The sequence below is a fragment of the Kogia breviceps genome, chromosome 2, assembly GCF_026419965.1.
Source record: "Kogia breviceps isolate mKogBre1 chromosome 2, mKogBre1 haplotype 1, whole genome shotgun sequence".
Taxonomy (NCBI): Eukaryota; Metazoa; Chordata; class Mammalia; order Artiodactyla; family Physeteridae; genus Kogia; species Kogia breviceps.
The window spans coordinates 61,974,212-61,986,946 of record NC_081311.1 but is presented as its reverse complement, the minus strand read 5'-3'; the positions used below and the strand labels follow the sequence as shown (position 1 = coordinate 61,986,946).

Sequence of the window (12,735 nt, the reverse complement as noted above, 5' to 3'; positions counted from 1 at the left end):
CTCAGCATGTTAGTGTACATTTCTTTGACTTGTGCATAGCTTTCTCACCCCTCCAGTGAGGAGAACAGCTGGATGCCAGTTATTCTCGGCCCTCTGGCCTGGGCAATGCTGCCTGGCCACCCTCCTCCTTCAAGGGACCATCCCTCAGGGCCCCAGATCCCTCTCTTCATACTTTAGAGAGCTTCCACACGTGAGGGGTGGCCAAAATGGCAGTGGGTGTCTCTGTGTCTTAGGGAAGGTCATTGCCAATCGGACAGTGGACTATGAGGAAGTGCACTGGCTCAACTTTACCGTGAGGGCCTCAGACAATGGGTCCCCACCCCGGGCAGCTGAGATTCCTGTCTACCTGGAGGTTGTGGACATCAATGACAACAACCCCATCTTTGACCAACTCTCCTACCAGGTGGGTGGCCAGGCCACCAAATTGGGTCTGGGACCTGCACCCATTCCTTGGCACCTTTGGGCATCTCCCACTCCCACCCTGCCAGCCTTTAAGTCCCGTGGGAATGACCACCCGTGAGTAGCTTGATGCTCTGGGTTGTCTGCGTCAGTGAGTTTCTCGGGCCAGGGCTGAGACTCTAGGACTGACCGTGGCCCATGCTTTCTCCCTGCCCACTGGGCTGCAGGAAGCCGTCTTTGAGGATGTTCCTGTGGGCACGGTCATCCTGACAGTCACCGCTACTGATGCCGACTCAGGCAACTTCGCCGTCATTGAGTACAGCCTTGTGGACGGCGAGGGCAAGTTTGCTATCAGCCCCACCACAGTGAGTGGGCAACGGAGGGCCTGGGTTTGGGGAGCAGGAAGTGGGAAGGGCCCAGGGTCATAGGCTGAGAAGCCACCAAAAGTATTACAGTCATCCCCCCGTTTCTGGGCCCTGCCACCTGGACATCTATAGCCTCAGAGGTCTTTCAGCCAAATTGGCAAGCCCTGTTCTCAGAGTCCCAGACACCCTGTAGACTGCGGCCTTTCTGTCCCAGGAGACATGGGAGGGAGTGGCCAAAGTCTTTTGGAGCTAGCCCCTTGTGGGACAAAAACTGAGATGTGTCTCCACCAGACCGGAAGACTTGATTCAAGTCCATGCGACTGCTTTTTGAAACTGTCAAAAATAGGAAGCTCTGCGGAAAGTGGGTGCAGTATTTGAGCACCTACTGTATACATGGCCCTATCCTCAGTGCTGGGAGAGGGAAGAAGCACCCATGGATGTAGCCCCCATGCTCCCATGGGTCTCAGACTTGTGGGAATGCAGAAGCTCAAGAGAAAAGATGGATGATGATTTTTAAATGTCGGCAAATTGGTTCAAAGTTGCTCTTGCAGAACAGCAAGAGAGCCCTGTGGCCTGGGGGTGGCTGGCCAGGCAGGGTCTTCCCCAGCTGTGGGGCTGGAGCTGGACTTTCCCTCCCACCGCCTGCCCACATCCCCCTGCACTCTGCCCTTTCAGCAGGGTTTCTCTCCTTCATCTTGGTGTGAACAGTGAAACACACTCCTGGCCTGGCCCTCTGAACAGTGAATACTTATGGAGTACTACTTTCTACCTGGCCAGGTAGTGAGCTCCAGCCTGGGCCATTCATCCCATCTCCAGGTGAACTGGGGTAGTAAGGACAAGAAGAGCCACTAGAATGAGAGCTGCACGGGGCAGGGGCTGTTGTCTTTTCAGTGCTGTATCTCCAGAGCCCAGAACAGTGACTGCACATAGCAGATACTCAATAAATATCTGTTGAATTGATGAAGGACCTGACTCCACCCTCCCCCTACTAGGGTGACATCTATGTTCTGTCCTCTCTGGACCGGGAGAAGAAGGCCCACTATATCCTGACGGCCTTGGCCAAAGATAACCCTGGGGATATAGCCAGCAACCGTCGAGAAAATTCGGTGCAGGTAAGGGACCCTTGCGTGGAGCAGAGACACTAAGGCCTGCGATTGTGGAAGCAGTAGGCAAAGCCTTTAGAAAATGGCTGCTGCAGGGCAGGAGCCAGAACCACCCTGGCCCCTCAAGAGGTGTGGTGGCAGGAAGGAGAGGCAAGAGCTTAGCTGGGGGTTCACGATGGCTGTGGCTTAGGGAGCCAGGGACTCTGTAGGAGAAACTTCTTGTGTCAAACCCCTGCTAAGGCAGCTAAACATACGTGGGTGTAACCCAAATAAAGGCTGGGGCTCCACATGGCCCAGTGTCTTCATGCTGTCCCATTGAAAGAAACACAGTCCAGCAACCAAACATAATTATAAAGCATTTATCTTTATGTCTCTTAAAGAACATTAATGAGGGATCAAATTCACAACCCCATTTCCATTCCAGGTCTACTGTCCACACAGTTGCTCTGGGGAGGCCAGCATCCCACCTTTAGGCTCTGTCCTCATTTCCATCCAGAGTCCCACACCTCAAGACTTTGCTTTCTCTTTCTTTCTCCCCCGTCTTTCTGCCCTTTCCAGCCAGTCCTGTCTTTCTGTATTCAGTTCTTCCAATTCTCAGCGATAACCTAACCATCCAAAGAAAAGTCTCCTGAAGGGTGGGGAGGTGAGAAGCTGGGTGGGCAAAGAAGAATTCTCTTTGGCAGGTAGGCACCAGGGCTGGGAACACTCCCACACACCTGCATTCTGTCCTGTCACACAGGCGCGTGCTGTATCGGGAAGAGCACAGCACTTGTAGTCAGAAGGCTAAGGTTCCACTAGCTGAGTGCACTGCATTTGTCATGTAACCTCTCTGAGCCTCGGTTGTCAAAGCTGCAGGGAGTGGAGGGCAGGGGCACTGATGGTGATGCCTCCCTCCCAGCCTGGGGGTGAGTCCAGGAGATGGGAGGTGGGAAAGTGCTTTGTGCACTGAAAGGGGTTCTTAAAATCCTGTCTGTGAAGGGCTCTATTACGGATGCAGTCAGGCAGGGCCACAGCAGCCAGGGAAAAAGGGCCTCCTGGTGTATCCATAGGACCTGCCCTGGGGTCAGCAGACAGAGCCAAGTCCCAGGCCAGACACAAATCCCAGTCAAGAGGGGCCCTTGGGAGTGGAGGAATCACAGTCGAGCATTAAGGTCCAGAAATTAGAGTCAGATATACGGGGCCACTGTGGGAAGGAACAGAGGACAGAGTAGGAGATAGGTGGGGAGGAGTCCCTGCTTCAGGACCCAGACATAGATTACCTATTAACCACAGTACTAGTGGCTGAGCATTTACTCAGGCCAGGGACTGCGCATATACCATCACGGACAAGCCTCACAAGCCCCTGAGAGAGAAAATCCTATTGTCCCCAATGTACACCTAAGGAAACTGAGGGTCAGGGGGTTAAATAAATAGTTTGGGGTCAGACTAAACAGTGGGCACTGTCCATCGCGGCTTAATCCTGTGTGACCGGGTCACCTGAAGCAGCCCCCAATATGCTCCTGACCTTTGAGCTCAACCTCCCCTCCAGGTGGTAATCCAGGTGCTGGACGTTAATGACTGCCGGCCAGAGTTCTCCAAGCCCCAGTTCAGCACGAGCGTGTATGAGAATGAGCCAGCGGGCACCTCCGTCATCACCATGATGGCCACCGACCAGGATGAGGGCTCCAATGCGGAGCTGGCCTACTCCCTCGAGGGCCCAGGCATGGGTACGTAGCCTGTTCCCCACCAATGATGCCTTAGGGGGTGGGAGGGGCAGGCTGCCTTACTGCAGCCCCAGGCCAGGTGGAAGAGGAGGGGAAGGCGGGGGTGGAGGAGGGATGAGAAGGATGTCTGAGCCGGAGCTATGCCCTGCTCTCCTGACCCCACCTGCCAGAGGCCTTCCACGTGGACATGGACTCGGGCCTGGTGACCACAAAGCGGCCACTGCAGTCCTACGAGAGGTTCAACCTGACCGTGGTGGCCACGGATGGCGGACAGCCCCCACTCTGGGGCACCACCATGCTCCTGGTGGAGGTCATCGACGTCAATGACAACCGCCCCATCTTTGTGCGCCCACCCAATGGCACCATCCTCCACATCAAAGAGGTACTGCTGACCCCTGGGGCCTCCTGCTACCTACACCCCCTTCCAGTATTCAACCCGCTTCTCCATCCTGCAGTCATCCTGCAGCCTGAGAGGGTAAAGGGGCCCCCACTGCAAAAGCAGGGAAACTGAGGCCAGAGTAGGGAACGGGCCAGCTCAGTGCCACACAGGGCAGTATTGAACAGTCGTTAGTAAGAAGGGCTGGGCCAGCAAAAGCTCTTGGATTCACATCAGACTCTATCGCTTTTACCAGCCAAATGACCTTGAACAAGTGACTTCTCTGAGTCTGTTTTTTTCATCTGCAAAGTGGGACTTATAATAGTACACACCCCATCTCTTGCTCCTAAATGTCTGCCAAGAAGGACAGTCTCCCGGCAAGTCACTTCCCCCGTACTTGTCTCAAAATAAACACATAGCCCCTTCCGTCTGTCTGTTGTTCCTGCTGATACCAGTGTGGAGACAGTCTGAGACTTGAGGATGAGCATCAAAATAAGAAACAAGGGGAAGTGGCTGAGCTTCTGACGGTCTCCAATTCTTTCATGCCTTGCTCTCAATTGTCTTGTAAAGATGGGGAAATACTCCTTTGACTCCTGCCCTTCCTCTCAGCACCCAAGCCCAAAATGCTCCTTGGTAGAATACTTGGGGTGTCTCCCACTTGTTCTTTGCTCCCCAAACTTCAGCATGTCTCCACATCTCAGAATGTCAGCGTTAAGTCCTTGCTGTCACTCTATGTCCACTTTGAGGTCCCACAAGAGAAATTTCTCCCAAGGCTGAGCTCTAGGAAACTCTTTGCTTTTGCCTTGTGATTTGCCCTTTCCTGTGTCTACTGCAATGATGCAGTGGCCCTCTTTGCTTCACCCACTAGGGAGCTCATAGTGGTCAGTCCACCGTGAATGATGTTTGTTTTGTTTGGTTTTGTTTTCTTTTTTTGCGGTACGTGGGCCTCTCACTGTTGTGGCCTCTCCCGTTGCGGAGCACAGGCTCCGGACGCGCAGGCTCAGCGGCCGTGGCTCATGGGCCCAGCTGCTCCGCGGCATGTGGGATCTTCCCGGACCAGGGCACGAACCCGTGTCCTCTGCATCGGCAGGCGGACTCTCAACCACTGTGCCACCAGGGAAGCCCCACCGTGAATGATGTTTCAGGGACTTAGCACACACGCCTTATCTCCCATCCCTCAGTTTCCATCTTCCTGGCAACCATTTTTTTTCTTTACTCTGATTTTTTTTAACTTATTTACTCTTGTTATTGTGTATACATTCTTGTAAGCTGCCTCAAATCTTTTTTTGTAGAGTGAGGCAGGGTATCAATTAATAATAATCTAGTTCTTTTGCACACCAAAGCCCCCCTTTTACTAAGTTTTTTTCCCTTCAAGGGGTCCCTATTTTGAAAGATTCATGTCTTCCAAACAACCAGCATTTGTTAAGTAATTATGCCTGTCATTTAGATGTAACTGCCATTTGGAGTTTCTGATTGTTGTGATCAATGAGATAAACAGTGAAACCATGCTGAGCTGATAATTTCTGAACTAAAAGCAAAGAAACTTGTTTTTTTCTTGTGCCCTTGGCAGCCTTTTCATGGGTCAATGTCTGACGTAAATGGGGTTTTTTTGATATCTCAGACTTAACTCAAAGAACCCGGGAGGCTGAGGCACAGAGAGGTGAAGTGACATGTCTAGGTCACGTGGTGATTTAGTAACAGATCAGCATGCACGTGTCCAGTCTCTAGCCACCATGTCATACCGTGTCACCCTACCTGCATGCCCCCCATTTTCAGGTACCCCATGGGGTGGATGGTGTTTGGGGATACCTAGAACTCCTGTGATTGGGGTAGCAGAGAGCAAGACAGACCTGGGAACAGAGGGTGGCCGTGGCCTCAGCTTTGGGATTCCCCTTCTGTCTTCTACACCTCAGCATGCAGTGGGATCGGAGGGATGGGATAGCCCCTGGAAGGGTGTCACCCTGAGAGAGTCTGCAGCATGGTGGATCCCAGGCTGGACTTTCAGTGGGCAGTGGCCTTAGCTGGGGGTGGGGTGAAGGGATGTTCTAGCAGATGCTCAGACTCCAGGAGAGTCCTGCCATGCAGACAGGCGTTTCCTAAGGATGCTGAAAGGTGGCGAGGACATTCTGCTAGGGGAGGAGAAAGAACAAGAGCTCCATCGGGTCTGGGAGCTGGGATTCTCTCAAGATGCCCCAGGAGCCTCCCTCCCGTGCCCCCTGCAGGAGATCCCACTGCGCTCCAACGTGTATGAGGTCTATGCCACAGACAAGGACGAGGGCCTCAATGGGGCCGTGCGCTACAGCTTCCTGAAGACAACAGGCAACCGGGACTGGGAGTATTTCACCATCGACCCAATCAGCGGGCTCATCCAGACGGCGCAGCGCCTGGACCGAGAGAAGCAGGCAGTGTACAGCGTAAGGGGGTGGGGCATGGCACAAGGGGCGGGGCCCAGTGTGAGGGGCGGGGCCGAAGAAGAGACTTTGCTCTGGGCACAGGACCACAATGTCCCCACCTAGAATGTCTGCGAGGGTAGTGACCTGTCCTCTGGGGATGCCTGCCTGGGGCCCTTCGTCTCTTCCTCTGACTGCACTTCTCTGCCCCCCAGCTCATCCTGGTGGCCAGCGACTTGGGCCAGCCGGTGCCTTATGAGACTATGCAGCCACTGCAGGTGGCCCTGGAGGACATCGATGACAACGAACCCCTCTTCGTGAGGCCTCCAGTGAGCTCACCCATCCCCCGCACTGGTCACCCACACAGGGACTCACCTACCTGCAAGCACACGTGCACACTGTGCCGTAGACACACGTGGTTACACGTGGAAACTGCACAGCACCTCACAGAACCAATATTTATTGAGCAGCTACTAGGTCAAGGCACTATCCAGCAGTCAAAAAAGCAAATAAAAATGCCTGACTCGTGGAGCTGACATTCCCATGTTTGTATACGCGCTTACACAAGAAGCCTGAAAATCAGTTCTGCTTTAGCGAGCTGGGGCTGAACCTCTTCATGTGGACTCAGATTCTCTAACTTGGTGGTTTTTTTCTTCTTGTGTGCACCTAGGATGTAATGTTCCCCGGAGACTGTGTGCATGTGTGTGTGTGTGTGTGTGAGAGAGAGAGACAGAGACAGAGCGCACTCAAGCTCATGCCCTCCTCATTCAAACATCCATCTAAGTGCTGGGAGACTTCAGAAAATGTGCCAAGCCCAGCCCTGCCCTCATGGCGGATGTCATGGGTAACACTCCCTGAGGGCAGAGCTGGAGTGTCTCCAGCCCAGCCCTTGCTCCCTTGAGGTTACAGCAATTTCTCTCACCCCACAAGGCCTGGGCAAAAAACCCCGTCAGCACCCACAAAAACACTGCCTAGGGCCCTCTGGCAGGAGCCAGAAGCTCAGGCCTTCCCTTGGCCTCCCATGACCTCCCTCTCCCCCTGCAGAAAGGCAGACCCCAGTACCAGTTGATGACAGTGCCTGAGCACTCACCACGTGGCACCCTTGTGGGCAACGTGACAGGTGCTGTGGACGCAGACGAGGGCTCCAACGCCATCGTGTACTACTTCATCGCAGGTGAGGCCTGATGGGGCTAGTGCCTACCTACCCTGGGGCTGGAGATGACCCAAATATGCCCCCGCCTTGCCCCTCACGCTGTGCCATGGTTCCCCCCTCAGCCGGCGACGAAGAAAAGAACTTCCAGCTGCAGCCCGACGGGCGTCTGCTGGTGCTGCGGGACCTGGACAGGGAGCGCGAAGCTGTCTTCTCCTTCATCGTCAAGGCCTCAAGCAATCGCAGCTGGACACCCCCCCGTGGGCACTCCCTAGCTCTGGACCTGCTCACTGACCTCACCCTGCAGGAAGTGCGTGTCGTGCTGGAGGACATCAACGACCAGCCACCACGCTTCACCAAGGCTGAGTACACTGCAGGTGCAGGGACCAGAGCCTGGGCCTGGGGTGTGGGGTGGCCTCTGCTCTGCCGCTTACACCCGCCTGCCCATTCCTGCAGGAGTGGCCACCGACGCTAAAGTGGGCTCAGAGTTAATCCAAGTGCTGGCCCTGGATGCAGATATTGGCAACAACAGCCTCGTCTTCTACAGCATCCTGGCCATCCACTACTTCCGGGCCTTTGCCAATGACTCTGAGGATGTGGGCCAGGTCTTCACGATGGGTAGGGGCTCCAGCCACTTCATGGACTATTGTCTGGAGGAGATATGGTCTGTACGGTTGCCCCAGGGTATAGGTGGCCAGGCCGGCCAGCCAGCCAGCCTTGTCAGTCCTTCCATTCACCCACCCACCCATCTATCTGTCCTTCAGCCAGCCAGCCATTATCTGTTAATCCTTTCATTCACCCACCTATCTTTCGATCTATTCTGTAATCCACCTATCCATCTCTACATCTACCCACCCACTTTCTTCTTCTTCCCATCTCCTCATCCATCCATCCACCCACCCACCCACTGAACAATCCATCAATCCACCCACCCATTCATCTGTCTGTCTACCCATCTACCCATTTGTCCATCCATCCATCCATCCATCCTTCCTTCCTCCCATTCTCCTTTCCATATATATCCACCTATCTTTCCATTTGTGCACCTCAGCCTCGCCTGCATCAGGCATTGTGCTAGTTAGGCACTGGGGAGCCAGAATTCTCCCCAAGTGTACAAAGCACACTTGTACGTAGAAGTATGCATGTTTGCTTGTGAATTTGCCTGTGTGGATAGCTGAGCGTCTCTTTGTTAGGTTCTAGAAGGTGTCCCAGTGGGTGTCACATTACCGTACCTCCAGCTCCAGCCCCTTCCCTGCTCTTCTCTGCCCACAGCAATCAATCCAGCCTCCTTGGCCTGGCTTTCAAAGCTCACCAGGTCTTCCTCCTAATCCCTCTTTCTGGTTTCACAGCCCCTTACTACCCTTGAGGGCACTGCACCCACCCAGGCTGAACTGCTCACCATCCCTTCAGCCTGCTCCACACCATCCTCCCCTGGCCTTCACCTCCTGGCATACCACCCTGACCTTCAGCTCTACCTTCAGATATGCTCCCGCTAACCACCCTTTGAAGTCTAGTTCACGAGCTGCCACCTCCAGTCACACAACCAGATGCCATCCCTTTGTCCTCTGAGTTCCCACTGCTCTTATCTTAATAAGCATAGAGAGGCTTGCGAAAGCTAGAAAGTGGCAGATTTTGAACCCAGGTCTGCTGTCTTTTAAGAGAAGACTGCTGAACCACTGCCGGTCATGTCTCAGCTATGGTTGTGGAATTTCGAAGCACACGTGTATGTGTAAGAGACAGAGAGATGATACTGAGGGAACTCAGAAGTGTTCTATAGCATCCCAGCATGGGACAGCAGAGTCCCAAACTTGTCCAAGTTGTGTTTTAATATGCAGCATGTTTAAATAAAAACTTAGAATTTTCCAGAATAAGTGCACCACCCCCGGGCTTTCCCTACAGGGAGTGTGGATGGCATCCTGCGCACCTTCGATCTCTTCATGGTCTACAGCCCTGGCTACTTTGTAGTGGACATTGTGGCCCGGGACCTGGCAGGTCACAATGACACAGCCATCATTGGCATCTACATCCTGAGGGATGACCAGCGGGTCAAGATCGTCATTAATGAGATCCCCGATCGCGTGCGTGGCTTCGAGGAGGAGTTCATCCGCCTGCTCTCCAACATCACTGGTGCCATCGTCAATGCTGATGACGTGCAGGTACCCCATGTAACCCACCCTGGGTCTAGGGGCAGTGGAGGGAGAAGGGGGACCAGGCCGCAGGGACAGGGCATTGCAGAGAGGTCAGGGGTATGAAAGGGATCAGTCATTTCCTAGATGCATGGCCTTGGGAAAGTCCTTCTGGGTCTCTGGGTCTCAGTTTCCTCATCTGTAAAATGGGAGCTTACAGTAGTGCCTGGTTCAGTGACTGGCATCAAGCTTAGCCCCTGGTGAGCATTCAGTAGTGATGGGTTTACTGGCAGGGTAGGGCAGGAGAGGCTGTTAGAAGAGGTGCCCATCCCATCCCTTGCTCCTGCCGCACACCCCACGATGCCCCTTCTCGCCTAGTTCCACGTGGACATGAAGGGTCGGGTGAACTTCGCACAGACAGAGCTGCTTATCCACGTGGTGAACCGCGAAACCAACCGTATCCTGGACGTGGACCGGTGGGTGGGCGTCTGTGCTCAGCCTGTCTTTCGGTCTGCCTCCCTGCCCTGCCAGTCGGAGAGGGGACCCACTAAGGAGGCACGGATAACGCCATCAGCCCTGCTGTATGGGGGCTCTACCCCAGATGTGGGCAGGGCGAGTAGAGAGGACACGGTCTGGGTGTGTGAGCAGAGCTCCACCCCCCTGAGCCTTACTCTCCCCATGTGTGAAATGGGAGTGTTAGAGCAATTGTGAGCATCAGACAGGAGCTTGTGTGAAGGGATGGTGAACCCTGTAAGATACAAAGCTATCCGAGCTGGGTGGGCCTTAATCTTGCAAGGATTGGTCGGGGGGTGCCTGTGGGGGCAGGCTGGCCTGAGTGGGACGGGCTCTCGAGGAACGTCTGAGGATGGGAGCTGAGGCCCCTGCCCCTCGCCCAGGGTGATCCAGATGATCGATGAAAACAAGGAGCAGCTGAGGAATCTATTCCGGAACTACAACGTCCTAGACGTGCAGCCCGCCATCTCTGTCCGGCTGCCCGAGGACATGTCCGCCCTGCAGGTACCCCCGGTGACACCACCCCCGCTGTCCCCTTGTTGCCCCGGGTGCTCTCACCACTCACGCCTGGCCCTGCTGCCCTAGATGGCGACCATCGTCCTGTCCATCCTCCTTTTCCTGGCTGCCACGCTCTTCATCCTCATGAACTGGTACTACAGGACCGTGTGAGTGACCCCTACGTGCCCCGCCTTTTGAGACAGGCTGACCAGCCCCGCTGCTGGGACAGTCACGGAGGTCATGGAGGCAGGCAGGGCCATCAGGCCCTGAGACGCCAGCCCAGCCGCAGCCTCCTTCACCGGCCCCTCTGCTTCTTTCCAGACACAAGAGGAAGCTCAAAGCCATCTTGGCTGGCTCGGCAGGTCAGAGGGCTGTGATGGGTGGGGAGGTGGGAGGGCAGGAGGGGCCCCTGAGGGCCTAGGGTGACAGCCCGGGCCCCATAGGGCTGGCTCAGGCCCAGCTCCCCAGCCCCAGCAGGGTCTACCCCTCCCCCGACGCCCCAACCCTTCTCCTGCAGGGAATCGCGGCTTCGTTGACTTCATGGACATGCCCAACACCAACAAGTATTCCTTTGACGGGTGAGTGAGAAGTGGTGTCCCTGAACCCTGCCCGGTGCACTTTGGGGAGACCCACCCAGGACCCAGCTGCGGTGCAGAAGTCCCCGCTGCCTCTCAAGCACTGAGGGCATCATGGACTGGCTGAAACCTGGGGTATGGGTGCCCCCTGCTGGGCCGGGTACCCCTCTCTCTCCACCGAGTTGGGCTCCCCACCCTGACTGGGTCCCAAGTTCCAGGGGGCATAGGCTTTGGGCATAGGATACAGGGCGAGGCCTCTGCACCAAAGCTGATCCAGATGGACACGTTGTCCTGATTCTAGCAGGATCCTGAGGCGGGAGGACACACCCACGGGTACCACAGGCAAGGGCCCTGCTTCTCACGGCCCTGAAGCCCTAGTCCTGTGAAAAGCACACCTACGGCCCCGGGAAGGCCCGGGAAACGGCGGGGGGTGGGGGTGGGGGTTAGGGGCGAGGCTTCAAGGGCATCTGTCCACTCGAGCCTGCCTCCCTCACCCTCCCGTCGACCCCACTCCCCACCTGCAGGGCCAACCCCGTGTGGCTGGATCCTTTCTGTCGGAACCTGGAGCTGGCTGCCCAGGCAGAGCACGAGGATGACCTGCCGGAGAACCTGAGTGAGATCGCCGACCTGTGGAGCAGCCCTACCCGCACCCACGTGAGCCCGGGCCTGGGCCGGGGCAGGGATAGGGTGTGGACAGTCAGGAGGGACAGGGTGGAGGTAGCGTACGCTCTTTGCCATCGCTGGCTAAGGAGCTGGGTGGCTGGGAGGGGGGGACCAGTCCACTGCGAGGTCTACCTCACCTCCAGCTAAGGCGCCCCCTCTCCCCAGGGAACTTTTGGGCATGAACCAGCAGCAGTCAAGCCCGATGATGACCGGTACCTGCGGGCGGCCATCCAGGAGTATGACAACATTGCCAAGCTGGGCCAGATCATTCGGGAGGGGCCCATCAAGGTGAGCCCTCCTTGCAGCTCCTGCACCCAGACCCCTGGCTGAGCTCGGACTCACTCCAGAGGATGCAGGGAGGGGGGAGGATCCTGGGAAACAGCTTTCTCCACCTCTAGGGACTCAGCTAGACCTGCCCTCCACGGGGGCAAGAACACCAAGGCAGAGAGGGGCCAGGGCCCCGGGCTGATAAGGAGCTGCTTCAGCCTGCAGTGTCCTGGAGGCCGGGACTCAGAGATACAAGCCCACGTGGGTTGTGGCTGGCCGCTGTCACCAGGCTCTGCTCTTAGTCTCCTCTACCCTAGGATCAGACGCCTGTACACCCGACACTCCCAGAGTGCCTTCCATCAGCCCCACCCGAGTTATGGGAGTGAGTGATGGGCGGGGCAGGCAGGGGAGGGCCTTGGTTGGGGGTTAACCCTTTCCCTCCCCCAGGGCTCGCTGCTGAAGGTGGTCCTGGAGGATTACCTGCGGCTCAAAAAGCTCTTTGCACAGCGGATGGTGCAAAAAGCCGCCTCCTGCCACTCCTCCATCTCCGAGGTAGCGAGGTAGCGGGTGGGCCGGGAGCTGTGTGCTGTGCCCCAGCCCTGGGGGT

At 56.0% G+C, this 12,735-nt stretch overlaps 1 protein-coding gene across 1 annotated transcript in view; it reads left to right on the top strand.

The window, feature by feature from the left end:
* CDH23 (cadherin related 23) overlaps positions 1 to 12,735 on the top strand; it is a 466,374-nt gene that overhangs the window by 452,478 nt on the left and 1,161 nt on the right. The window contains exons 52-70 of the mRNA XM_059054180.2: positions 234 to 403; positions 627 to 764; positions 1,757 to 1,876; positions 3,396 to 3,573; positions 3,741 to 3,952; positions 6,169 to 6,360; positions 6,552 to 6,665; positions 7,381 to 7,510; positions 7,612 to 7,863; positions 7,943 to 8,104; positions 9,386 to 9,642; positions 9,991 to 10,088; positions 10,509 to 10,629; positions 10,711 to 10,790; positions 10,945 to 10,985; positions 11,141 to 11,201; positions 11,723 to 11,852; positions 12,027 to 12,149; positions 12,576 to 12,680. Of these exons, the coding sequence (XP_058910163.1) occupies positions 234 to 403; positions 627 to 764; positions 1,757 to 1,876; positions 3,396 to 3,573; positions 3,741 to 3,952; positions 6,169 to 6,360; positions 6,552 to 6,665; positions 7,381 to 7,510; positions 7,612 to 7,863; positions 7,943 to 8,104; positions 9,386 to 9,642; positions 9,991 to 10,088; positions 10,509 to 10,629; positions 10,711 to 10,790; positions 10,945 to 10,985; positions 11,141 to 11,201; positions 11,723 to 11,852; positions 12,027 to 12,149; positions 12,576 to 12,680 (2,684 nt within the window). The remainder of the gene's footprint in view (positions 1 to 233; positions 404 to 626; positions 765 to 1,756; positions 1,877 to 3,395; positions 3,574 to 3,740; positions 3,953 to 6,168; positions 6,361 to 6,551; positions 6,666 to 7,380; positions 7,511 to 7,611; positions 7,864 to 7,942; positions 8,105 to 9,385; positions 9,643 to 9,990; positions 10,089 to 10,508; positions 10,630 to 10,710; positions 10,791 to 10,944; positions 10,986 to 11,140; positions 11,202 to 11,722; positions 11,853 to 12,026; positions 12,150 to 12,575; positions 12,681 to 12,735) is intronic.